At 38.4% G+C, this 27,511-nt stretch overlaps 3 protein-coding genes across 3 annotated transcripts; 2 read left to right on the top strand and 1 right to left on the bottom strand.

Moving 5' to 3' along the window:
- The first annotated feature begins 212 nt into the window (after positions 1-212).
- Positions 213-3,835, top strand: LOC134649897 (ras suppressor protein 1). The gene is made up of 4 exons (XM_063504730.1): positions 213-392; positions 821-1,194; positions 1,539-1,653; positions 3,600-3,835. Exons 1-4 carry the CDS (start codon positions 242-244, stop codon positions 3,818-3,820), a joined length of 861 nt encoding a protein of 286 aa, XP_063360800.1. The 5' UTR covers positions 213-241; the 3' UTR covers positions 3,821-3,835.
- A 2,524-nt stretch (positions 3,836-6,359) lies between these two features.
- Positions 6,360-16,252, bottom strand: LOC134649520 (nuclear envelope integral membrane protein). Its single transcript, XM_063504280.1, has 8 exons — positions 16,053-16,252; positions 15,721-15,842; positions 15,187-15,400; positions 13,864-14,030; positions 12,130-12,345; positions 10,526-10,650; positions 9,072-9,233; positions 6,360-6,578 (listed from the first exon to the last, which is right to left on the bottom strand). Exons 1-8 carry the CDS (start codon positions 16,126-16,128, stop codon positions 6,413-6,415), a joined length of 1,248 nt encoding a protein of 415 aa, XP_063360350.1. The 5' UTR covers positions 16,129-16,252; the 3' UTR covers positions 6,360-6,412.
- Positions 16,253-18,771: 2,519 nt separating this feature from the next.
- LOC134649789 (uncharacterized) lies at positions 18,772-27,281 on the top strand. The gene is made up of 11 exons (XM_063504616.1): positions 18,772-18,977; positions 19,810-19,959; positions 20,573-20,669; positions 20,946-21,060; positions 21,511-21,595; positions 22,027-22,183; positions 22,724-23,125; positions 23,207-23,353; positions 24,201-24,277; positions 24,615-24,744; positions 27,178-27,281. Exons 1-11 carry the CDS (start codon positions 18,852-18,854, stop codon positions 27,279-27,281), a joined length of 1,590 nt encoding a protein of 529 aa, XP_063360686.1. The 5' UTR covers positions 18,772-18,851.
- The last annotated feature ends 230 nt before the right edge of the window (positions 27,282-27,511 follow it).

Raw genomic sequence — 27,511 nt, 5'->3', positions numbered from 1 at the left:
TATCGAATTTCGCCTTTAAATGAGAGACGATAGAATATAAAATTGTGAAATGGATTACTATCTGCCCACGCAAATTTAACAGATGGCTATTATATCATGAAAAAATTGCACAGTAAAATAAACTTTATACCAACATGTTACGGTTTCTATTTCATTAGCAAATTTTAACTATAGTTGGCCAATAAATTGTGGAATTAGTTCAACCGGAACGTGTTCTATGGTGTAGGAGGAAAATATTACAATGAGTCACCATCCTCCAGTTTCCTGTATTCCAAACACTACGAAGATGTCGAAAGCTAAGAAAGTCATTGAAGAAGCTCGGGAGATAAACAATCCCGAGATAGATTTAGTGGATAAGGGGATTTCGAACCTAGAGGAGATACCTGGGTTGTGTGAGTACAGTTATATATCCTTTTATGAAACCAGTTTGGGCACTTTTGCTTTCGTTCGTTTTGGTTGTGCTGTATTTTTGACATTTGGGTGTGTCTGTGTTTAGCACCTATAGCTCGCCCACTCTAACCTAAATACTAAAACAGACTGATTAGTTAGGAACAAATGAATCTAAATCTTACATAGGTACAGAAATCAAAACAAAATATGCTAAACATCTTTTAACTTAATTAGCATGATTTAATATTCATTCTCATTCATCTAGTTAGGTCATCATCTCATCATCTTATATTTAGGGCACAGATATCTGCTGTGATTTAGGGTTACTGGAATCATATGCTTAGGTACCTATTACCTATGAGCACTTTATTTTTAGTATAATTGTTTTTGACGTTAGTGCAAGGTAAATGAAAATTAATATTATTTTCAGTCACACTTGCCAACATCACTCGTCTATCCCTAAGCCACAACAAGATTTCAACCGTCCCGGCCGCTCTCGCCAACTTGATGAACTTGGAGATCCTGAACCTCGCCAACAACCAGATCGAGGAATTGCCCGTCAGCCTATCTTCATTACCCAAGCTCCGGATCCTCAATGTATCGCTTAACAGGCTGTATACACTCCCGAGAGGCTTTGGAGCGTTTCCAGTGCTGGAGATATTGGATCTTACGTACAATAACTTGAATGAGAAGACATTGCCGGGGAATTTCTACATGATGGAGAGCCTTAGGGCTCTGTATTTGGGTGATAATGACTTTGAGCTACTTCCGGCTGAAATTGGGAACCTTAAGAATCTACAGATTGTAAGTTGTTTTATTTTTCTGTAACTTTAACCTTTTGGACGCCAATGACCGATATATACGCACCGCAGGTCCAACGCCAAAGACATATTAATCGGTCATAGACCACAGAGCAACATAGACCTAGGTGCATATGCATAAAGTTCAATTTCAGTTTTGACACTTTGGTGACTATTTTTTTCCTTCTTTATGTAGGTACAATTATAGTCATTTAAAACTGTAGGTACCTACCAACATAAAGAAGGATTTATTTGTTTGCCTCTCCATTTTAAAAATTGTTTACCAGTAGTCTCGCATGTCGCACTCCCATTGCTAATCTAATTGATGATGTATTCAACGTATTTCAGCTATCAATGCGAGAAAACGACTTGATTGAGGTGCCTCGCGAGTTGGGACAGCTGACGCGCCTACGTGAGTTGCATCTACAAGGCAACCGCCTTGTCGTACTGCCGCCCGAAATAGGTGAGTTTACCTTAACAGATATTCGCACCCGATTGGCGACTACCGAACATGTTTTTTTTTACACAGCAGTTAAAACAATTTCTCGTAAAAAGTAGATTTAGGTTTACGAGACTCCGCGTCAGCTAAAAGACTTCAGTCTCTTGAAAGTTTTTTCAGTCCTGAGTTAATTATCGGGATGTTTAGATTCTGACTCCAGTCATATGTTAAAAGCTCCGTTATACATTTTAAAGGTTTTATCTATAAGCGTTATGATAACTTTAAATTAATTTGCTATTAGTACACTTGTTGATATAACGATGAAAATGCATACCCATGAGCATTTTTATTGAGTCTTCTTCAGAAAGAACTATAAAAAAATATAAAGCAGTCTTCTAGATCCCTTCGGCCGCGTACGATACCGGAGATTCGTAACCAATTGCGATAGAAGAAAGAATCTACTTTTTACGATACTAGTTACTAAGCAATAAGTTTTTTTCCTTACACGTTACTAGTATCGAAGTAGGAATTTCTATTGAAATAATGAATTACGTAAGCGTACTTTACATTCTTAATACGGAACTAAAATAAACTTTCAAAATGATATCAGAACCTCTTTAAATATTGATAGCATTAAACCCTCTCTAGATTGTTGGCCGGTTATACTGTCAATGTCTTGTTTATTTCTTTATCGATGTCAATTGCCTGTGTTGAATGAGCATTTAGTTTAGATTTTCGTAAAAGGAAGTCTGAATTATCGTGATAATAAAAGTAGAGAGAACTGGATACTATGAATTTCGAAATGAACCCAGTCGGTGAGCCGTTGACAATTATCAGAGCTGCGGAAAACATTGAAAAATGTATTTTTAAAAGATGCAACATTCTGACGCTGCAGGAAATACCAAACATGATAAGAATAAAACTTTTATGTGATTTCGATTTCTATATTCCTCAGCGTACACGTGTGTGCCGGGAGCATTTAGAAACAGGTGCCTGGGAGGAGTTGATCGAAGCTTCAGACGTTGTAGAAGATTTTAATAGAGTGCATACTCAAGACATAGTTCGTCTTATGAGACAAGCGTTACTAAAAATTAACTGTATAGCCTCATCTTTTCTTTTTTATTCATAAATTGATATGAAAGAACTCTACATTGTGACGAATTGTTAATTAATAACATGTAAAGACAAATACATAACATTTACCGGGTTTAACGGCATTTTATTTATTAAAAAAAACAACCAAGTTAAATGCACAATACGCCATAGATATTAAGAGACATAGAATATACAATTATACATATTACTACCCGCGTACCCTCGTTCGAAACTAGTTTCGGAAAAAACATAAAAATTGTCGCTCGAAACCAGTTACGAAAGAATTACGTGGTTTCGTTTGAGTAAAAAAAAGCCTTGAGTTGTAACTAGTATCGTAAAAAGTAGATTCTTTCTTCTGTCGCAATTGGTTACGAATCTCCGGTATCGTACGCGGCCGAAGGGTTCTAGATACCTACCACAGCGCCAGATAACCGCCGAAGACTCGAGTTAAACTGTAAATGACTAGACTAGACTAAAATAACTCAAAAAAAAACCGGCCAAGTGCGAGTCGGACTCGCGCACGGAGGGTTCCGCACCATCAAAAAATAGAGCAAAACAAGCAAAAAAACGGTCACCCATCCAAGTACTGACCCCGCCCGACGTTGCTTAACTTCGGTCAAAAATCACGTTCGTTGTATGGGAGCCCCACTTAAATCTTTATTTTATTATGTTTTTAGTATTTGTTGTTATAGTGGCAACAGAAATACATCATCTGTGAAAATTTCAACTGTCTAGCTATCACGGTTCGTGAGATACAGCCTGGTGACAGACGGACGGACGGACGGACGGACGGACGGACAGCGGAGTCTTAGTAATAGGGTCCCGTTTTTACCCTTTGGGTACGGAACCCTAACTAGAAACATCTTGTTCCACAGGAAGCATGGACCTAGCCAGCAACAAGTCCGTACTCCGCCTAGAGGGAAACTTCTGGGTGCCACCAATCGAGGACCAGCTCAAGTTAGGTCCCAGCCACGTCCTAGACTACCTGAAGTCTGAGACCTACCGTGTATTATACTCCAGGCACGTGTCGGCTCGCCCGCCGCCGCCGCCTCAGACGCTGGATAAGAGCAAGAAGGCTAGTCGTGCTAGGTCTTAAAACGTTTCTAACACGAGTTTGAACTCTATGTACAATAGTTAAGTTCTATATTAAAATGGCAGGGACGTGACTCGAGGGCGCGCTGACACTTAAGGCTCCGTTAACGATTTTAGAGCCAAAATGTAAAATTGATAGATTTAGTTGTTTAAATTGTACTCATTTTGTTGCGTAATATCTAAATAACAAGTATTGGTTTCTATTAACACGTCTTCTCATCTTGCCTTTTAATAATGAGGTCTCGAGCGTGCGTCACCGGCAATATATGAAGAGAAGGGGCAGTTTTTAAAAATTCACCAAAAAGTTATAATGGTAAATTATACAAAATGATGTATCAGAACAGTTTCAGGAAATGTTGTAGATTGTTTAAGTATCAAAATTACGTTGAAATTAAGTCGATTTTCACGAAAAAAAATCACTTGTTTTGAAGTAATTTCTGGTGAAAATTGATTTCGTCTAACTTTCATTTACTCTTGTTCAATATCATATAACAAAAATGTAGTCTATGAAAGTTGGAGTACAGGATATGTCTAATACAAAATTACCATTTTTAGCAGTCCAAACTTTACGAAATTTCCAAATAAGATCGACTAAATCAGTGCTTTGCGAGCGTTTACCTAAACGTCCATCAGAAAAAAAAAATACTAATTTAGTGAGTCTCTTTTCAAAAAAATGATATGTACAAGTGCAAGATAAGAAGACGTGCTAATAGATACCAGTACTTGTTATTTCTATTACGTAACAAAAGGTGTACAATTTCATCGACTAAATCTATCAATTTTACATTTTTGCTGCTAAAATCGATACCGGCCTCTTAAAACGTTTCTAACACGAGTTTGAACTTTATGTACAATAGTTAAGTTCTATATTAAAATGGCAGGGACGTGGGCGCGCTGACACTTAAATATGGATTGTAAGTAATGTACAAAAGGTTCAAATTCCTAAATTATTAGTCAAGTCATATGCTGGACTATTTTTTAAAGTGGCTGAATAAGAGCAAGGCTGTCGCGATAGGTCTTAACTGTTTTTAATACCTAAACATTACATCTATGTCCCTACTTGTGCGATGTGCGTAGTAGAGTTTCAAGTTCGACGTATGTTTTTTGTACGTATACTGTGGGGACATGGCATAAAATTAAAAAGATAGAAATCTGTGTGCCATACCATAACATCTCAAACTATGAAAGTACAGGATTTTTTGAAGAAGAAAAGAAAAGAATTATGAATGTTTGCGTTTTCTTTAAGTGTAAGTGTTTTTAAATACTGCCTCTAAATGATCTTACTAATTATAATTACTGAAAAGTATTAACTGTTTTAACAAATATATGTGGTTGGTTGTGTTGTAAGTCATTAAAACAATATTATTTGAATAAATATAACTTTTTTCATCTGGATGAAACATACAAAGTCTTAAAACTAATTGAACAATGTCACACAAGATAATTATTAATATTAATAATGAGGATCAATTGAAGTGCACTTGACGAGATATTTTTAAGAGAAATTTATTAAAAATATTCTTATAATTAAATGGTGCTAGCCTAAGACACAATTATTTTACAAATCAACAAGGATTTTATACAATTAAATTATTACTAACTAGTGTTTTGTTTTTATTTTCAACACATGTTTGATTTCATACGCCATCAGAGAAAAATGGACCTAAATCGTCAAAACACAAGGATGAAATTAAATACAAAGGAAAAAAAAACTTGTAAAACTAGTACAAGGAATCAATGGGTCAATGACACTGTGCGTGCGGGACAGCAATATAATTATGCGCGTGCAATAGAGATAGGAACAGGAGGGTCCAATATACAAAATTACTTGTGGTATATAAGCATCCTTTCTTTAGATAAGATATTCGTTTGTCGTACATTTACATGGGTTATTTTTGTAACATTATATTTAAGACATTAACTATGAACAAAAAATATTTAATTGATCGAATATTTCAGAATTGATGCAGGTTTAGTGATTTCATCGTAAAAGTGTTAAAAGACAACAAAGCTACAAAATAAAAACGGGAACACTACTAACAGTACTATAAATAATGTAAAATTGAACAAGAACAGAAGCACTATATGTATTATTCTTCCATTTTAAATAATGGGACTATGAGATTAGTTAGCATAGCTAAAATTACAAAAATACTTAGAAAAACGAGACAAAGATATTTATTTATGTCATTAAGCGCAAGAGTATAATAGTCAATCACAGAAAAAAAGAAAAAAAAGTTGTTTTTTAACTCTAGGTATATGCACCTATGAAAATATTTTAATCAAATATCAAAGGTTAGGTATTTTCAAACAGGTTATATACTGGTGTGGTTAAATGGAAATAGTTTTTTTTAAGTAATGAACCTTGGCAAACTAATACATACATCCCCAATTTCATGACTATAGTTTCTTTTCTGTGAAATAGATATGCGGACGGACAGGCAGACCGACAATTAATGAAACTATAAGAGTTCCAATTCACAGAACCCTAAACAAAGATTATCTTAAAATTAAAATCTTGACCAGTTCTGAAGTCAAATACGACTAGACTCAACTAGCTAACAAACAATCAGTCTTATAACTTACACAGTAAGGTTCACATTTCATCGTCCGTGATATCGTCATCGTCCGAGATGTCCAGGGGGGCTATTCTGGTGGAGTTAGCTACGGGTTTCCGTCGGTCCGTCGAGAACGCGTATGATTCGTAGTCTAGAATCTCCTCATCGCTTAGGTGGGAGTCGCCTTCGACGAATGATGCAAATCTGTAATAATAGAACTAAATTTTAGATTTTTGTTCGTTTCCTTGACGTATATCTCAGGACGGGCCTTACGTGCATTAAAAAAACCGGCCAAGTGCGAGTCGGACTCGCGCACGGAGGGTTCCGCACCATCAACAAAAAATAGAGCAAAACAAGCAAAAAAACGGTCACCCATCCAAGTACTGACCCCGCCCGACGTTGCTTAACTTCGGTCAAAAATCACGTTTGTTGTATGGGAGCCCCACTTAAATCTTTATTTTATTCTGTTTTTAGTATTTGTTGTTATAGCGGCAACAGAAATACATCATCGGTGAAAATTTCAACTGTCTACCTATCACGGTTAGTGAGATACAGCCTGGTGACAGACGGACGGACGGACTTAGTAATAGGGTCCCGTTTTTACCCTTTGGGTACGGAACCCTAAAAATGGTACTAGTTCAGCGGTGTCACTCATGAATTCGAGCCAATCGTGCAGTCTAACGCAACTAGTTGCGACCAATCGCGCGCGTGATGCGAACTCATCAACCAATCGCGTTGTAGCGTTGTCACACCGCTGTACTGGCCCCATTTATGCCCCATTCTTATTGCTCGTAAGGCCAGTCCTGAGATATATGTCTAACCATTACGTATATCTCTATCTTTTTTTAGCATTACAAAGAAACTAAGCGATCTTGACATGTATTTTTGTTAAAATTCACCATTGTAAAACTAGTGGCTCTGTGAGCTGTAGACCTCGCGAGCAGAGCTTAAAACTGAATAAATGTATGGCAAAAATATCTATTAAAATATAGGTATAGGGTATAGTACATGTAATATAAACAAAAAATTAAAAACTACATAAAGCTACAAACAAAAATTAAACGAATACGCTTAACCCGCACTTGATAAATAAAAAATACGACAGTTTTCATTTTTTCAAAATAAAAAATGAAATAAAAAACAACTATACGAAATTTAAGTATAAAAAAAATACAAAAAGTTATGTAGCAGTATACAGTTACTGGGGATGGAACCAGGGACCTGCCGATGCAAACAAAAAAAAGCGGCCAAGTGCGAGTCGGACTCGCCCATGAAGGGTTCCGTATTTAGGCGATTTATGACGTATAAAAAAAAACTACTTACTAGATCTCGTTCAAACCAATTTTCGGTGGAAGTTTACACGGTAATGTACATCATATATTTTTTTTAGTTTTATCATTCTCTTATTTTAGAAGTTACAGGGGGGGGGACACATTTTACCACTTTGGAAGTGTCTCTCGCGCAAACTATTCAGTTTAGAAAAAAATGATATTAGAAACCTCAATATCATTTTTGAAGACCTATCCCTATAGATACCCCACACGTATGGGTTTGATGAAAAAAAAAATTTTGAATTTCAGTTCGAAGTATGGGGAACCCCAAAAATGTATTGTTTTTTTTCTATTTTTGTGTGAAAATCTTAATGCGGTTCACAGAATACATCTACTTACCAAGTTTCAACAGTATAGTTCTTATAGTTTCGGAGAAAAGTGGCTGTAACATACGGACGGACAGACAGACGGACAGACGGACAGACAGACAGACATGACGAATCTATAAGGGTTCCGTTTTTTGCCATTTGGCTACGGAACCCTAAAAACGAACGTTTGCAAAATACGCCATTATAGTTCTTACTAAAGCTGACGAAATTTAGCTACTCATTCTCAACTAAAAACTAAATATCTAAATACCGCCAAAACCAGCGATACAAATTTTCTGAATTTTTGGCCATTTAATCTATAAACATATCTCAAAAAGAAAAAAACTCTTATGATACCGATACGACTATTTGTTTAGGCGGGAGCTATCACGACTCCGCCATTTTGAAAAATTTCCAAAAACCGGATCGACAAAAAAAAATTATTTAGTCATAGAATTCGGTCACAAAATTTCACGAAAATCGGTTAAGAATTGCGACCTGTAGAGGAGAACATCCGGACATACAAAAGCAAAATGCCCGAGTCAAAACGTAGACCTTCGCTACGCTTCGGTCAATAAGTCAATAAGTTTTCGTGGTTTTTAATACCTACCCCTAGAATTCCAAGGGTCCATAAGCAATGGCTACAGCTTGCTATAAACCGAGCTGTATGCCTGTTTGCCACCGATACGGTGTAAAAAAACCGGCCAAGTGCGAGTCGGACTCGCGCACGGAGGGTTCCGCACCATCAACAAAAAAAACAAAAAAAAAGCAAAAAAACGGTCACCCATCCAAGTACTGACCCCGCCCGACGTTGCTTAACTTTGGTCAAAAATCACGTTTGTTGTATGGGAGCCCCACTTAAATCTTTATTTTATTCTGTTTTTAGTATTTGTTGTTATAGCGGCAACAGAAATACATCATCTGTGAAAATTTCAACTGTCTAGCTATCACGGTTCGTGAGATACAGCCTGGTGACAGACGGACGGACGGACGGACGAGTCTTAGTAATAGGGTCCCGTTTTTACCCTTTGGGTACGGAACCCTAAAAAATGTTTTACCTTTTAGAGTCGTTAATTTTGAGCATGATCCTCCACTGCGCACAATCCGGACTCGAACAGTACTTCCTCAAACTCTCGAGAGCTTGTTTCGTCTCTCTCGCTCCCTCCTCGTAGTACTCTTCACTCGTGAGCAGTCGCGGTTTCGGCGGGAACTTGCGCCGCCTGAAAATGAACCGTAAGTTGACGGAATAGAGTCGAATGTTGATTATTGAGGGCCATAATCGATTGTGAAAAGTTATATGTGATTTATTGTCAATGCGGGACTTGGAGGATATAATCAAACGGAGACGCCATGTCTGTAATTTTCTGTACAAAACAGTCTGCCGATTTTTGCGGGGGAGGGGAACGTCAAATGTATGCGTAACGTAAAAATAGCCATGTCAGATAAACGTCAGTCCATACATTGTGTATGACCGGTGGCCGCCTATTTTCGACAGAGGGGAAAGCTTGTTAATGGCTACTCCGTTTAGTTGTATCCTCCAAGATGCGGGACGCCATTATTAACGATGCTTCGATATAAATACAATGCCGCGCGACGTGCGGCGTAAGCACCATCGACAATAAGGTGCCTTTTCATAGATAATGCCCCATATTTCTCGCTGACTAAGCTTGTAAAATTGCTAGGCTCAATATGGACATAAGAAATTAATAAATATTAAAATATCCAAGTACCTACAGCAGTTGCTAAGCGGGCGAGGTGTTCAAAATTACCTTGACACGCTCTTATTCTCTTATCAATAATGTCGCGTCAAGATCGTTTTGAACACCTGGCCCGCTTAGCAACTTCTGCTACAGATTCTGCTATTTTACTTGGAGGTATGACTGCATCATAAGTACTTACAATTAGATACAGTAGTTATTACTAGACCCCGGACTTTTGACGCAATGACGTCACAATAGGGTAGTTTGGGGAGTAAATGAAACGGTGTTAATTAATACGGCTGTATTAATAAAAATTTAATAATCACGATATAAATCATCTATAAGTTAATACAAATAAATCCAAGGAACCGTTACAACTCCTGCTTTGATAAAAGCAAACTTTTCAAATATGTACCAACCTACCAATAACATCTATCGAGGTGGAAAGATTTTCCTTTTTGAAAAGGATAATATTCTGATAGAAGACGTAGGCTCACCGCAAACTTTTTATTTGTTACGGAGAGTCAGTTACCGAAAGAACAACGTCCATATCGGTATATTAATGAATTGACAATTAACTTATAGGTAATAATTATACCGTAGATGCCTGATTAACACAAGCGTATTAATTAACACCGCTCCATTTACTCCCCAGACTACCCTATTGTGACGTCATTGCGACAAAAGTCCGGGGTCTAGTTATTACAATACTACCTACTGTCTGATGTATGTTTATATGATTGTTTTCACTTTTTAATAGCGGCAATACGTAAATACATATAAACTTTTCCGGTCATACAACAAGCACTTACCAATATCCATATATAGAATTAAGCACGGACTGCGGGAAGTATTTTATGGTGAGACAAACGGCCACCACAGCCGTGGAGGCCTCTTGATAATCGCTGCTGAAGAACATCATTAGCACGCCAATGCCCTGACAAAATATGGAAGTTTCATTATTTCTGACAGATTATTTCATGTTTTGTCGCTATAAATAAACGCTACTATGTACTAAGTAAATAACTAATGGGGTCCGCACATAGACTAGGAATCCTCTAAACGGAGTTTAGAGCAATTATTTCATGAAACCGATGCTGCCAAAAATACGGGGGTGCGGGGGGACGAGGTGAACGAATCCCGTGCCGTGATTGGTCCATTCAAAGACACGGACCAATCACGGCACGGGATTCTGACACTTTGACTCGAAGATGGAGTAAAACTACCGTATATAGTGGCACAGGGGGTAGCGTTACTATGCTCAGTCTAGAGGATGTCTTGTCTGTGGGTCCGCATGTAATTGTTGGTACAGTTAGCAGAAGTTGCTAAGCGGGCGAGGTGTTCAAAATTACCTTGACGCGCTCTTATTCTCTTAACAATAACTCGCGTTAAGATCATTTTGAACACCTGGCCCGCTTAGCAACTATTGCTGCTGACTGTACTTGTAGCGAGGCGACGAAATCGCGTAGTGAGCGGAGTGAGCCACGCCTGTCCGTAACTCCGTACATAATCCGGTAACTGTTACGTAACGGTAACGGTCAAAAGTTTGTGTTCTTATTCAGGTCAGCTTTGTAAAATGTATATACCTTTTATAGATGGTCAACCAAATCTTGTCAGTAAAAAGCGGCCAAGTGCGAGTCGGACTCGCCCATGAAGGGTTCCGTATTTAGGCGATTTATGACGTATAAAAAAAAACTACTTACTAGATCTCGTTCAAACCAATTTTCGGTGGAAGTTTACATGGTAATGTACATCATATATTTTTTTTAGTTTTATCATTCTCTTATTTTAGAAGTTACAGGGGGGGGACACACATTATACCACTTTGGAAGTGTCTCTCGCGCAAACTATTCAGTTTAGAAAAAAATGATATTAGAAACCTCAATATCATTTTTGAAGACCTATCCATAGATACCCCACACAGTTTCAGTTGGGGTATGGGAAGTATGGGGAACCCCAAAAATTTATTGTTTTTTTTTCTATTTTTGTGTGAAAATCTTAATGCGGTTCACAGAATACATCTACTTACCAAGTTTCAACAGTATAGTCCTTATAGTTTCGGAGAAAAGTGGCTGTGACATACGGACGGACAGACGGACAGACAGACAGACAGACATGACGAATCTATAAGGGTTCCGTTTTTTGCCATTTGGCTCCGGAACCCTAAAAAAGGCGCGAAATTCAAATTTTCTATGGGACGATATACCTTCGCGCCTACATTTTTCAAGTTTGCCGCCTTTTTCTACCGTCAAGATCTGCTTGACCAAGTATAGTAGCTTTTAGTAGGAAAATCAACCTACAATTTCTCAATTTTTTTTTTTCTACAATCCGAAATGGAATAATCATTTATTTACAAACAAGATATATACAGTGTATTACTAAAAGAAATAAATAAAATTTTCAATTTAATTTTCACCTGCAGTGTCCACATGACCAGGTTCTTGCTCCGCTGATTCCTCGGCGGTCCCACCCTGTAGCACACCAGGAAGCTGACGAACCCCACGACCAGCGTGTACCAGAACATATATGTCTGGTGTGATAGTAGTATGTTACGTATGTTCTCCCATATCTGCTGGAAGATGTACACGCCGACCGTCCAACCGCCGATCAGTACGCCGTATGTCAAGGTTTTCTGCAAAGAAATACTATGGGTTCATGAAGATTTTGGCAGCTTTGATGATATTTGGCGATTTTGCCTCACGATCACGTTTACTTTTGTTACTAATAGCTATTAACCTTTTTAGGGTTCCGTAGCCAAATGGCAAAAAACGGAACCCTTATAGATTCGTCATGTCTGTCTGTCTGTCTGTCCGTCTGTCCGTCTGTCTGTCCGTCCGTATGTCACAGCCACTTTTCTCCGAAACTATAAGAACTATACCGTTGAAACTTGGTAAGTAGATGTATTCTGTAAACCGCATTAAGATTTTCACACAAAAATAGAAAAAAAACAATAAATTTTTGAGGTTCCCCATACTTCGAACTGAAACTCAAAAAAAATTTTTTCATCAAACCCATACGTGTGGGGTATCTATGGATAGGTCTTCAAAAATGATATTGAGGTTTCTAATATCATTTTTTTCTAAACTGAATAGTTTGCTCGAGAGACACTTCCAAAGTGGTAAAATGTGTGTCCCCCCCCCTGTAACTTCTAAAATAAGAGAATGATAAAACCAAAAAAAATATATGATGTACATTACCATGTAAACTTCCACCGAAAATTGGTTTGAACGAGATCTAGTAAGTAGTTTTTTTTATACGTCATAAATCGCCTAAATACGGAACCCTTCATGGGCGAGTCCGACTCGCACTTGGCCGCTTTTCAACTTTACTATATGTTTTGTTTCTCTCATTTAAATTTTAGAAACTAAATAATAAATATTATAATTCACATAAGAATGGTCTACAACACTTGGCGGGCTAGCACAAGTTACGTTCTCGCGCGCGACTCCATACTTGAAGTCGCGCAAGATATATGGAGGAACGTATCTCATGCTAGACCGCTTGGTTAACTTGTATGTAAAGATTCGTTTTAGTTAAGTCCGTTTATTTTAAGTATGTTTTAGTGAGAGCGTTTAAGGAAGTAAGTGTTCATCTCAATAATATATGTACCTAACAATGTAAGCTATTATCCTGTCGCATACTTTTGTTGTTTCTCCAATAAAAATAAAAAAAATATATCCACACCGTAGGTCCAACGCCAAAGACGGATTAATCCGTCACAGAGAAACATAGACCTATGTGCATATGCAAGAAGTTCAATTTCCATTTTGACACTTCGGTGACGTGGCGTCTGAGTAACAGCTTTTACGTTAGACACGGCGTTGAAAAGTTTAAGTTAATGTGACTGAACTCTGCCTACAATACTTTTCTTGTCCATAGATTAGTTTCGTGTTAAATATTTTAATTTGTAATAAGTATTTTTTCATTTCGTGCTGTGTACAAAAAAATATACGGCATACTTTTACCATGTACGTATGACTATGTGGCTGAGACATGCCGAGCCGCCAACAAGAAAGTAGCATATTGTAGGTAAAAGAAGCCCAAGTTCCTTTCATCAATTCTCATTTGTTTTTTACTAGGAACATTAGCAGCACGCGCCCAATATTCACATCTATAGGGCGATCTGTTTGTTTACTAACAGGTTACTTACCCTAGGTAGAAGTCTGCTGATATAATACACCAGCACCATGAACGAAGCTGACACGCCCACAAGAACCCCACATAAGTAGAAGAACACCGGGTTCCCGCTGAGCGCGCGTGATGAGAACACAGTGCATATGCCTAGGAACATTAGCAACACACGCCAAATGTCCACCCCTGCAAATATTTAGGCATTTATTTAGACATTGTTACAAGCCAATTTTTAGGGTTCCGTAGCCAAATGGCAAAAAACGGAACCCTTATAGATTCGTCATGTCTGTCCGTCTGTCCGTCTGTCCGTCCGTATGTCACAGCCACTTTTCTCCGAAACTATAAGAACTATACTGTTGAAACTTGGTAAGTAGATGTATTCTGTGAACCGCATTAAGATTTTCACACAAAAATAGAAAAAAAACAATAAATTTTTGGGGTTCCCCATACTTCGAACTGAAACTCAAATTTTTTTTTTCATCAAACCCATACGTGTGGGGTATCTATGGATAGGTCTTCAAAAATGATATTGAGGTTTCTAATATCATTTTTTTCTAAACTGAATAGTTTGCGCGAGAGACACTTCCAAAGTGGTAAAATGTGTGTCCCCCCCCCCGTAACTTCTAAAATAAGAGAATGATAAAACTAAAAAAAATATATGATGTACATTACCATGTAAACTTCCACCGAAAATTGGTTTGAACGAGATCTAGTAAGTAGTTTTTTTTTATACGTCATAAATCGCCTAAATACGGAACCCTTCATGGGCGAGTCCGACTCGCACTTGGCCGCTTTTTTTACTTACATATTCTTTAGGAACTTGAATAATGTCACAACACTCAATCTAGACCACAGACAAGACATCCTCTAGACTGAGCATAGTAACGCTACCCCCTCTGCCACTCATACGGTAATTTTACTCCATCTTCGAGTCAATCCTGTGCCGTGATTGGTCCGTGTCTTTGAACAGACCAATCACGGCACGGGGTTCGCTCACCTCGTCCCCCCGCACCCCCGTATTTTTGGCAGCATCGGTTTCATGAAATAATTGCTCTAAACTCAGTCTAGAGGATTCCTAGTCTATGATCTAGACTAATACTCAATGTTTTTCGTGGCACTTATTTTGTTAGAACTTTCAATGTGTATCAACAACTCAAAAATGTTTGTAGAAGTGTGTTAGTTAAGTTTTAATTTTATTGATTAGTTTACTGTCATTTTATTTTATTTTTAATGAATGTTGTTCCTTAATAATGCTATCATAATCCATCAAAAGGACAATCACAAAGAGTCTTGTAAAACAAGTTTAGATTTAACATCTACATTTTAAACACGTTACACTTACTAATAATCTGCAACTCTATGCTGTGTCTATGTTTTGTATTGACGGCCATGCATGTAGTATTGAACAGATCTATAGCCACCGTCCTGTAGGTCCTCTTATGGAACGGGCTGACCACGGACCAGCCGTAGCTGTCTTCTGTATACTCTTTGTGTACCTCGGCCGGGCTGCTGCCGAGGTATTGGCTGAATTCGTCATTCTTTATCCTTATGTGGAACTATAACAAAATTATTGATGATATACAAAATAGTTGGATACTAATACCGCCCTCCTAAGACGAATAACGCTAACTCAATAACAAATGATTTTTAAAATGGAATTCTCAGCTATAGAAACTAAAGTATAAGTTAGCAATGCATTTTCTTTTGAGATAGCACTAGTTGGCTTAGTAGGGCAGAATAGGTATGATTAAAAACTCTGGCCAAATATTATGGTATTGAAAAAATCGCAAAATTCAGATACCAGGTAAATGTTAGTCCAATGTTGTTTTGGATAGTTCCATTATGTCTCTGTATTTGTATTACTTTAAAAACTTACCTTAGCTGTTTGCCACAGGGCCAAGATATTTTTGGATGTGCCCCGGTAACAATAAATGTCTATATTTTGTTTTGTAGATGATATATCATGGTCTATGGTCTGCGAGCCGCTCAGCCAATGCACTGTAATAAAAGTACAGAATAAATAGGTCTAACAATGTTCAGATACAACATGCTATGCCGTAAATGCCAACACTTTTTTGAAGTTGCAAAATGTTATTCAATAATGTGGAATTTCTTGTATAAAAAACATAACCTCTAAATCTAACCTAGTCTTTAAGTATCAGAAGCCGAGCTTTAATATAAGTGAAGAATCGTAAAATAATACCTTACCGTCATACGGCACGCAGTGAGCTTGAGCAATCACCACTAACAAAAACAAAATTTGCAAGCGTTGTGATCCCGCCATGTTAAAATAACTGTTGTTACAAGCACATAACCGTCTTCATATAACTATCAACACGATGCACTAGTACTTTTCAATTAATTTTTGTCAAAACTTGCTTGATTAACTTGTTAGTTGTTTAGTTTTAGTCTCGACTTTCGTTACGTTACAGAGCTTGGCCTTGGAGCTTGGTCGTCAACGTAATGAGCCAATGGGCTCGTTGGTCGGCAGTTCGCGTTTGACGACTTTGACGTTTCACTGACAATGACGGAAATATCTATGGTCCGTATCACACTATCAGTAATTCATGATGGCTCCTCTACACGATGGGCCAACGCCGGCCACTCCAAGGGACGCATTTATGCGTTAGAGGGAGCAAGTGATATTGGTATCTCATTATACCGCATGGTTGCGTCCCTTGGAGTGGCCGGCGTTGGCCCATCGTGTAGAGGAGCCATGATACAGATGTGTCAATGGAATGAATTTTCCTGATCAAATCAACTGATTTGATCAGTCCCGTCTGGATACCACTTTATGCTTCAATATTTATGTTATACTTCGTCAATATCCGAGTAACGTGTGATAATACTGACAGTATGATAGCTGGCAAAGGACTGATATTGTATAGCCAAGATAATACTCTGCCCAATAATCCGTTTATAGCTGGTCAAGCAGGTCTTGTCAGTAGAAAAAGGCGGTAAATTTGAAAAATGTAGGCGCGAAGGGATATTGTCCCATAGAAAATTTGAATTTCGCGTCTTTTTTACTGACAAGATTTGCATGACCAGCTATAGCAATTTATTAGGCTGAGACCTGAGACATCAAATACATCAGCGAAGGACAGATTGTTGATGTCGGCGGCAAATCGTAAAATCGGGCATATCGAGATATTCCTAGGCATATCATGAAACGCCGCCATTTCATGATCTGCAGGGGTCGGACAAAAAGTGCGGATGACGTAAAAATGACGTAATCTTGCACACAGGATGATGTTTGAGTTTGTATTTAAACTTCCGTGTGACATGTAGTAACAAAGTAGTATTAATGAAGTAACAAAATAATCGCAAATAAATCCATGGAATTAATAATACAGGTGGTAGGGTGATGTAGTGAATAAAATAAATTTCACGAAACTTGCCACAATATTCGAGTAAAGATGACATTATAGAGCGTTTTCTTATACATTAGTAAATATAAATTTTAGCTAAATATAATCGTGAAGATACAATAGCTAAACAATAACGAAGTCAATTTATTGTTCATCTGATTGACAATGTGTCAGTCAAAAACGTACTTACTCATTTCAAGTGGCGATATCGTTTAATAAAGAGGTTGATAAATGATAAGTGATAATTGTTTATGAAAATCAAAAATACTATTTGAAATCATCCTATAAGTGGTTTGACGTCATCCGCACTTTTTGTCCGACCCCTGATGATCTGACTAAGATTAACCCAGGCGTATCACGATCTGCCTTATAAAAGAGGCGGCAGATCGGTCAGACCAATGTATTCGTTGATATTCCTAGCTTCATACCGGGCGCATCATAAAATAATTGATGAGATATTCCTAGGCATATCATGAAACGCCGCCATTTCATGATCTGACTAAAATTAACTCAGGCATATCACGATCTGTCTTATAAAAAATTCGGCAGATCGATGGGAGCAATGTATTCGTCGAATTCCTAGCTTCATTCATGCCGATCGCATCGTAAAATAATTGCATTTTTTGCCACTGGTGGCGCTGCATTCTATATGGCGCTGCGTCTGCGTCCGAGTGACCAGTGTTGCCAGATCGTACCTTTTAATACAAGTTTACGTTCCTTTTGAGCCTTGAGGTTTGCTCGATATGGCTGGTGGTCGCTAGGCAGATCATGAAATGCCGGCGTTTCATGATCTGCCTAGAAATATCACCCCTTGAGGTTTGCACGATATGGCTGGTGGTCGCTAGGCAGATCATGAAATGCCGGCGTTTCATGATCTGCCTAGGAATATCACCCCTTGAGGTTTGCACGATATGGCTGGTGGTCGCTAGGCAGATCATGAAATGCCGGCGTTTCATGATCTGCCTAGGAATATCATCCATTGAGGTTTGCACGATATGGCTGGTGGTCGCGCTAGGCAGATCATGAAATGCCGGCGTTTCATGATCTGCCTAGGAATATCACCCCCTGAGGTTTGCACGATATGGCTGGTCGTCGCTAGGCAGATCATGAAATGCCGGCGTTTCATGATCTGCCTAGGAATATCACCCCTTGAGGTTTGCACGATATGGCTGGTCGTCGCTAGGCAGATCATGAAATGCCGGCGTTTCATGATCTGCCTAGGAATATCACCCCTTGAGTTTGCACGATTTGGCTGATGGTCGCGCAAGGCAGATCATGAAATGCCGGCGTTTCATGATATGCCTAGGAATATCACACCCTACTTATTTGATATGCCTAAACGTGGCTAGGCAAATCGTCAAACGTTGATGTTTGAACGATATGGCTGGTAGTCGCTAGTCAGATCATGAAATGGCGGCGTTTCATGGTATGCCTAGGAATATCTCGATATGGCCGATTTTACGATCTGCCTCCGACATTTGTAAGTAGAACTTTTTGCTTTGCCTCAATCTAAGAACTTACTTTACTCCTCTATATGCTTTACTCTTTGCCTGATGACCAGCCCAATCTGACATTTGTCTAATTTCAGCTTACCAAACAAACATACATTAAAATTTCTGCACATCATGTCTAGAATGAGATGTTAGCGATCGGGCTAGCGGCTGTTTTGGCTGCTCTTTTCACCTGTTGCTCCGGTGCGTCGGTCAACTATTGCGGGTCTGCAATGTGTGGAATGTCCAATGCTCACACGTTTTGTCAGTATACTGTGAGTATTCGCTCGCTCGTGATAAGATCCCAACTGAAGCCAAATATTAAGCAATCAGCGAAAGAAATGGCATTTCTCTTCTGTAGGTTTCTGTACGTCAGCTGCAGTGCAGCACACGAAGTACACAGTACACATATAATTTAAGTGTAGGCTAAGTAGGTATTAAATATATTTATGTTATAGAGGGCAAGCGTTTCTCGTCTCGCCACATACCTATAGTGTGTCAAAGGACTGTCTCATTTCAAACATAGACAGAGAGAATCATACTATCTTTGTCTTACACTAGTACTAGCACCCAAAAGAAAAAGATGAATAGGTACTTATCGTTTTTTTTGTTCCTATTTACTGACAATTTGGTTTGACCAACTATACCTATTGTCCTGTATATTTTCAAAGATTTGTCTAAACTAAACTAGACTTGAGAATCATATCAAAATATCACGATTACAATAAGTAGTCAACAAATTATTTATATCCTTCGATACTGGCTCCTGTGCCTCTCATAGCTGTATACCTAAGTAACCTAAGTTTATTAGGTATCTGAGGGCCTGCCGCGAACACCGAAGTTCGAAAATTGCAGGCATCTTTCTCTGTTACTCTAATTACGCCTTAATTGAGGTAAAAGAGAAAGATAAGTACCTGCAACATGTGAACTTCGGTGTTCGCCGTAGGTTCTCAGTCTCCAGCGCAGCCAACCAGAGAGCCAATTATTTACCTACTATTATTGAATTAATAGGTAACTAAATATGGGCCAGCATCCACAGAGCCACCTTGCTCCGGATGACAATTAACCAATAAGCATCCATTATATGTAATCAATAATCCTTTACAGGAGGGTCCAGGCCCCAAATGTACCGGTTACATAGACGACCGTCTCTCGGGCGAAGAGAAGACGCGTTTGATTGGCCGTATGAACCGTCGTCGTAATGAGGCAGCCCTGGGCAAATTACAACTGCCTGCAGCTAGCAATATGCTTAAACTGGTAGGTTTGGTATGGCACGCTCAAACTAGCAATACAACAAGCAGTGGCGGATTTGCAATTTGCAGCCTAGGACCCAGGCCCTGGAGCCGCTCCTTTCCAGCATTTTGGCTACATTTTGAATTATTTCTTGTTATCATCAGTGAATTTTTTGTCACTATATGCCGCCCCTAATATCTTACCGCCCTAGGCCCGGGCCTACTGGGCCTTAGGGCAAATCCGCCACTGACAACAAGACGATTAACGTCTAGTCCTGGGTTAATCCTATGTATGGGAGTAAACTTGTGATATTGTGGAGGTTAATAAAATATGATGTCACTTTTTGGAACGTGAAAGTCTTGGTGGATCACTCACGGTCGCTTTCTGCTTTTAAGCATTTGCTGTAGGTACCTATAGTTAGTCAAAAAATGTTCCACGGGTAATTTTTAGGCACGATGGACCTTGACTTTCAAATTGGCCCGGGAAAACTTACCAATACTGGGGCCTTACCATGCATGACGTCTTTATTGCGATTCTGTTTAGGACCTAAACTGAATCGCTAAATGACGGAGCTATATAAGTCGCATAATAGCTCCGGTAGGTAAGGCCCCTGATCTTTAAATTCTATCTTTTGTAGCGTTGGGTCGAAGAGTTAGCGCGAGAAGCGCAGGTATGGGCAGATCAATGCAACCCGCCCAGTTATCCCGAGGGACATGATGTGTGCAGGGATCTGTGTAAGTTTGCTTCCTTATGTAGTCAGTGAAAAAAGGAGACAAATATAAATTGTCGCACTAATTATGTATCTAAATAACATTAAGCGTTACTTGCACCATCGCACTAGCCCGGGGTTAACCCGTTAACCCAGCATTATATTGTACTGGCAAGTCTGGTAACCATGTTAACCCAGGGATGGTGGATGGATAATAAGTTTTTAAAATTGTATGAGGGGATAGTTCACTAACACATACTTACATTCATATATTATGTGAATATGACTCTAATCTTTCCAGATTCAATAACAGTAGGTCAGTGCGTGGCATCAGTGGTGGGCGAAGCGCCCGGCCTCCGGCCCGAGTCCATGGTCGACATGTGGTACTTGCAAGGCCGGCAGAATACCATCCCTACGTAAGTCAACTACAGCACATGATATTTGTGGATTCGGGGCCTGAGGAAGCTGGAAGTAGTGGGCGTTACGGGACATGGTAATGAGTACCAGCTACTAAATATAGGCAGTTCAGCAAGAAGCGAATAAGTATACGGTTAAATCACCCAGGAGGATAACACTGATTTCCCAATAGGTGGCTCGTAAATACGTCTGAGGGGTTACCGCCAAAACCGAAATTCGCAAATTACGGGGATCTTTCTCTTTTACTATAAAGGCGTAATTAGAGTAAAAGAGAAAAATGCCCGCAATTTGCGAACTTCGATTTTCATCAGTTTCAAACGTATGTAATTAAAAGACCTCAATGAAAACGACTTAAGCGAAAAGTTTTTCCTTCATAGCTTTATACAAGCATGCATTACACCTTGTATTGTGGGTACACAGAATGTTCTAACCATCCTATGTTTGATTAGGGATGACAAAAACTATCCAATGGACTTCGCGCAAATGTTATGGGCGCACACGTACTTAGTTGGCTGCGGTAGAAGCCGATTTATGGTAAGATTTACTAAAATTAGTGAGCTCAGAGTACTGAGGATGTACCGAGATCTTCGACAGTGTTTTTGTACATTCGCTATCAGATATATCGGAGCAACCAAGGCGCTCATGAACACGCCTCTTATGTCAAGGCATTAAAGTGCTTGTTCACATATTTTTGAGCACCTTGGCCTCTCCAATATATCTGATGGCGACTGTATCAGCCGATCTTTATCATTTCACGGGATTTGAAGATCGCGGTAGACCTCCTGAACTTTTATACTGTTAGTTGATCGTGCCCCATTAGTCTTCCGACAACCCTCAGCCCGATCTACCAGACTTCCATGTCATCATCAGAAGTAAATCACAGGAAATAGGTAGAACATAATCATGAATATTTCATTTGTCAATATTTGAAATAGTATTTTAATCCATTTTTTTTGTGAGGGCAGATAGAGCAAAACGGTCGTCTCCGTACAGTAACGCGGCTGGTGTGCAACTTCGCGCCGCGCGGACCGGAGGGCCCGATGTGGGTCCCAGGAGCACCTGCCTCCGCCTGCCCGGCTCGCTCGGGGCCTGACCCGGTGTTTTCTGGACTTTGTACCTTCCGTGAGTTCTGGTTATACTAAACTGCTTCGAGATTTTGAGGGTACAGACTACTGGTGCTATTGCGAGTCCCTTCAGTCCAGCTATACATATGATGTGAGATGGTTCCGAGAACCTCTCATCAGTTTGCCTTGATTGTTGGTTTTTCGACTTTTTCGCGAGTCATTAGAAATATGAAAGTGTCGCAGTCGTGAAGGTCTCCTCGGCACCCGGCGCCTGCATCTCTTTGTATCCGCGCGGCCACCCTTTTTCTTCCTAGTTTCCTCATGACTGAGTCTCGCGACCTCATGTCGTCGTGATGTCGATATTTTGTGCACCAAGGCTCTGTATTCTGCACGAATTTCCGCTTACGCGAAATAAGGTTTATGTACATTATCTTTCCTGAGGCAAATCTCTAAATCGATAATACTTAATAGGTAGAAACAAAATAATGTTCATAACATAATTATACAGTATTGAAGAAGGTCAAATGTAGACGCGACATCTCGCGGCATCTCGCGGAGCAGCATGTGTAGAAGTTATAATAAAATAATACTTTTATAGATCACGACGCGACCTTTACGTATAATGCCAGTAATACAACAGTATTAAAGGAACAGTTAGTTTTGGATGCAATCCTGGAAATAGAGAAAAATGATTCTTTGAACTATCATGGTAGCTTGGACCAAATATATTTGACAAAAATGGTGGCAGCAAGTATAAATAATCCAACTGAGCAGCAATACCAACTTGATACAGTTGAAGCCGAAATTCCAGACTACAAGGAAGTCATGATAAATGATACTGAGGATAGTACAATAACTGATTACAACCACGATAATGTAACAACAAAAATAGTAAACGATTCATCTACAGCACGAGTATCCAAAAAAATATTTAGTACAGTTGGAAGACCGAAATCATATAACATAGAAGAGCTCATTGTAGTAAACAAGGATACTGAAAGTAAGTCACACGTTGAATGAAATCATATGTATCTGTAAAATATTGAATATAATAATACTGATGAAAAATCCATTGTTGCAGATGGAACAGCAAATTCAGTGCCTATCAAAGAAGATAATATTTACAATGATTACGATTTTGGCGCCGTTGTAGAGAGAAATGAACGGGATTATATTGCGACTATGACTGAAAGCAGCGTAACAACTGCAATACCATCAGTTGTAATCGGTCCGTATGTTTTTTTCATATTACAATGTAATATTGATAAACAAACAGTTAATATTACTCATAATTTCAGTGAAAATAAAGTGTCAGATATTATAAAACTGACAAAATACAAATTAAATGAAATCAAAAATTTCAATTACAGAACGCGTCACAGAAATTATAATATCATCAAGAAGCCCAATGATTTCAACATACATTTCGGAAGCAACTTATTCAAATGACAGTGAAATAAATAATGTCACCGTTTACCCAGACGCAGACGTCCAAGCAATGACTCCCTATGTTCAAAATGATATCCTTAAAAGACTATTAGATTTAAGTGAAAAAACTGACCAGAATCCGTCAGACCGTAAGTAAAAATAATTTGAATGTGGAATTCGTAAAAAAAATGAAGCCTGTTGTTAATGACCTTAATAAGACTAAGAATCATGTTACAGCAAATATAAACGGAGTTCTATTTATTTGGCTGATAAAGTACCTAATGAAAGGTACAGGAGAACTTTTTAAGTAATCATTTAAAAAGGTTGATGCTTGCAAAAAAAATTAAGCCCAGCAGTGGGATGTCTCTCTCTCTCTCTTATCGGTCCCTCATGTCTGAGGATCGTGGTCGGTATCAGGGTTGCATCTGAAGCTGATGGTCTGCCTCCACCTGTTTCTGTCCAACGCGTCTTTGACGACCGTGTAGAAAGCGAAAGGATGACGAGTCTTTAACTTGATCGGTCCATCTTATTGGTGGGACGTAGCTGGAAGTTAAAAAGTGGTTGCTATTATACTTTAGTAAAATGTGACTGTGGTAACTGTTACTAAGATGTTTGTTTAAATATTTAATGTTTCTTCTTTTCTCCAGCGGAAACGGCAAAAGAACTGGAAGAAGCACTGGAAAACATGGAGAAAGCTCTCGCATCTCAGCCAGTTTCCAGTAAGGTAAACTATAAAACGATATTTATGAATTACGAATGACAGCTAACTTTACTGATAATGATTCCAATAATTAATATCGGTTTAATGTCAGTGCACGTTCAAATTGGCCTGGTGTTAATGCGGATGCCGAAAAGTATGAGGTTTCCAGGCAACCGACTTTGTTTTCATTCGTAAACCAGCTCTATCCTCAATGGGATTGCACCATTACGCTATAAATTAGACTATTTGTAATCCGTCACTCAAGCTGTCAATTCTGGAGCACCTATTTTATTTGTTTGTGAAGATGATAATTGATACCAAAGTATAATCTACTTGGATTTAGCTAAGTTAATAATTTTAGGTTCGTCGGGATTTGCGTCCATCCCAAGAATTGAAAGATACACCAGAACCAGAGCAGAGAGAGAAGGAGCCAAGACCACAAAAAGAGCTTCCTAAAGAGCTAACCCAAACCCAAAAACTGAAAGAAATCGGTACTCCCGACACAGCTCCGATCATGAATATACTGACAAAATACGCACCATTGTTAAAAAGCTATGAAAACATTTTCAGACGAAGCGATGCATCAAATACTACCCTTAGTTCAGTAGTTTTGGTGTTAGGGTTCTTAGTTTCAAACAGTTTGTAAACGTAAATGAACTAGAGCCCAACCACGCTAAATCAAAAATCACATCAAATATTGTTAATCTTCAGGCAACGAAGGCACATAGATACCGGTAACATAATTATGTACATACAATAATGATTGAAGCTAAGTGTCATCGAAAGGAAATAAAAATAGATATTTCATAGGTCATCTCGACTAAGCACTTGGCATGAAAACTTTTGGTCAGGTTGGAATCTTATAAAATATTCCTGAACAACATTTCAAAGAATTAGAAATATGTGTCCCTTATGGGGCAACTATCCATCTATCAAATGTGATTGCTTAATCTACAATTTGATTAACTTTCCATTTGTGTCGTTTGTAATTTGTCCATCAATCTTCTTACCGTTTAAGATAAACATCTGGAAATCGATTTAGGGGCATTCCAGAAAAGTGTTGGGTACCTTACGCAATTTTTTGACACTTCGGATAACGCTAAGCCCAAATCTAAAGAAGCCGAAGTTGGGACGATAATGTTAAAAGATAAAGATAGTTTATTATTCAAGTACGCATATTACAATGCGCTTATGAACGTCAAATAAAGCTACACCGGCTCTAACCCTACACCTCTGCCTCGAGAAGATTTAAATCTCCTCTCAATTGGAGTCTCGTCTCGAGAGACTTGCCGCCCGCCGGGACACATCTTTTCAAAACATTACATCTTGATATTGTTTGATAGCTTAGCTTTGAATTCAACGGTATATAATACAGATTTCTGCAGGTTAAAGGTACCTTCCATACTTGTCACGTCTCCGACAAAGTAGACCGTTTTCTGGAATGCTCCTGGTGCATTTAACGCTTACAGAAAGTACGTTGACTTTTTCAAATCCTAAAAATTCTTTAATTGTTTAATTCTGTAATCGCTGTGTACTTACCTAATAACCTTGAAAATAACCTATATTTGTTAGTGATGTATTGTGATTTTAAGTTTTGTTATTTTATAATCTGTATTTGTATTTGCTATATTTTTTTAAAGCTCGTGTTCATATTTGATTTGTTTTATTCATATAACTTTTGATAAAATTTTAAAATCGGTCAATAACACATGGACTGCCATGAGGTTGATTCTAATTTAACAATTTGTCATAGTTCTGAACTGGTTTTGACACCACCTTGACGATCGTCTTGGCGATTGACGCACATCTCACGTACGACTTTCACTTAATTTCGCATGCACCAATCAGCGTGAGCGATGTTCAAGGTCGTATCAAAATCAGGTGAAAACCGTAACAAGTTATCAAATCTGAATCAGCCTCTAAGCCTGTCTATAGTGTATATACAAAGCTTTGCCAATCCGTCTTTGATACTAAAAATTGCGTTACCTACGAATTTGCGAACTTTAATTCATTGTGTTTACTTCCGTGACCCATTTTTATTTAAATTAATTATGTTGTCTTGTGGAAAACACATAATGTTAAGTAATACGACAAATTTACTCAAACAGGCCTAATTACGCCATTGCCACTTAAATAAGGTAACCAAGTTACAATAATTACGTATTCTGGTATGTTTAGTGCGAGTAATTTAATATGTAACCAGGTTTAGCACCGTATTGTCGCGGTGTCTTGGTTATGTCTAAATTGGGCCGAGTGTTAAATAGTAATGGGCTTGTGGTTGGAATTAGTGGAATGGGACATTTATTGAAATGTCTAGATTTCAAATGTTTGTGTATTTTTTTGCAGAATTCTATTCGAATTTGGAGTTGTACCTAGTAACAATTCTGAAACTATTAGGTCTATTAGCGAGCCATATCAATTTGTGTGCTATATAGCAGCTAACGAAAATCGATTTATACATAATACCTGTATACAATGTTACATTTTTGTTTGCTATTACTTCTCATTATTCGTTAAATAAAGTTATAACGTGCACTTTCTACGCAGCGGGTCTCCAAGCATAAGCAATTTATTTGTTTAAAAAGTAGTTCCACCATGCACATAATTTTTATAATTTGTACGAAACTAATAACCGCAATTTTTCATAAAATTTTCACAAATGTGTGTAAGTAGCTATTCATCCATATTAGCATTTTGGCTATCAACTGATCTGACATTAAATAAAATCCAAACAGTATTTGAAAAGAAATGGTTAACACTAATTTTGCACGAAAATATAAAAAATATAGGTTATTCTCAGACACCCACACAGACACCCATATTGTCAGTAGAAGGCGCAAAAATTTTCTATGAGAAGTCAACTCTTCGCGCCCAATTTTTTTCAAATTTGACTTCTTTTTCTTCTGACAAAGTGGGTGTGCCAGAGTATAGTATCAAAGTGTCTAGAAAACTAGCGAAACTCATAAATTTCAACTTGCACCGCAACGGCGTCGCCGAGCGGTCATCGTCCGGTCTGAAGTCTGACTGAACGTCAGTCGGTTTCGGCGCGCGTAGCTCGTAGCACGCTCGTAGAGTCGTAGCACGCTACGCTACGGGTTGAAGGCTTTAATAGTGCAACGTAAATTTACAAAAAACTATCCTAGCTAATGCTGTCGTAAAAATTGGTTAAAAAAAATCAAAATCTATTTTAAAAATCTAAATGTTTTGAAATGTAGTTAGTTGTTTTTTTTATCTATTATTGACTATTTCTATTATTAT

This window comes from Cydia amplana, chromosome 7 (genome assembly GCF_948474715.1).
Source record: "Cydia amplana chromosome 7, ilCydAmpl1.1, whole genome shotgun sequence".
Lineage (NCBI taxonomy): Eukaryota > Metazoa > Arthropoda > Insecta > Lepidoptera > Tortricidae > Cydia > Cydia amplana.
The sequence above is the reverse complement of the archived record's forward strand: the minus strand, read 5'-3'. Positions and strand labels throughout refer to the sequence as shown.

Coding starts and splice junctions, on each gene's coding strand:
- LOC134649897 (XM_063504730.1), top strand. CDS start 242: ATGAGTCACCATCCTCCAGTTTCCTGTATTCCAAACACTACGAAGATG. Junction 1,195..1,538: donor ACCTTAAGAATCTACAGATT/GTAAGTTGTTTT, acceptor AACGTATTTCAG/CTATCAATGCGAGAAAACGA. Junction 1,654..3,599: donor CGTACTGCCGCCCGAAATAG/GTGAGTTTACCT, acceptor CTTGTTCCACAG/GAAGCATGGACCTAGCCAGC.
- LOC134649520 (XM_063504280.1), bottom strand. CDS start 16,128: ATGGCGGGATCACAACGCTTGCAAATTTTGTTTTTGTTAGTGGTGATT. Junction 15,843..16,052: donor TCACTGCGTGCCGTATGACG/GTAAGGTATTAT, acceptor CTTTTATTACAG/TGCATTGGCTGAGCGGCTCG. Junction 6,579..9,071: donor AAAATTAACGACTCTAAAAG/GTAAAACATTTT, acceptor CTATTATTACAG/ATTTGCATCATTCGTCGAAG.
- LOC134649789 (XM_063504616.1), top strand. CDS start 18,852: ATGTTAGCGATCGGGCTAGCGGCTGTTTTGGCTGCTCTTTTCACCTGT. Junction 21,061..21,510: donor CGGCAGAATACCATCCCTAC/GTAAGTCAACTA, acceptor ATGTTTGATTAG/GGATGACAAAAACTATCCAA. Junction 24,278..24,614: donor CTCAGCCAGTTTCCAGTAAG/GTAAACTATAAA, acceptor TAATAATTTTAG/GTTCGTCGGGATTTGCGTCC.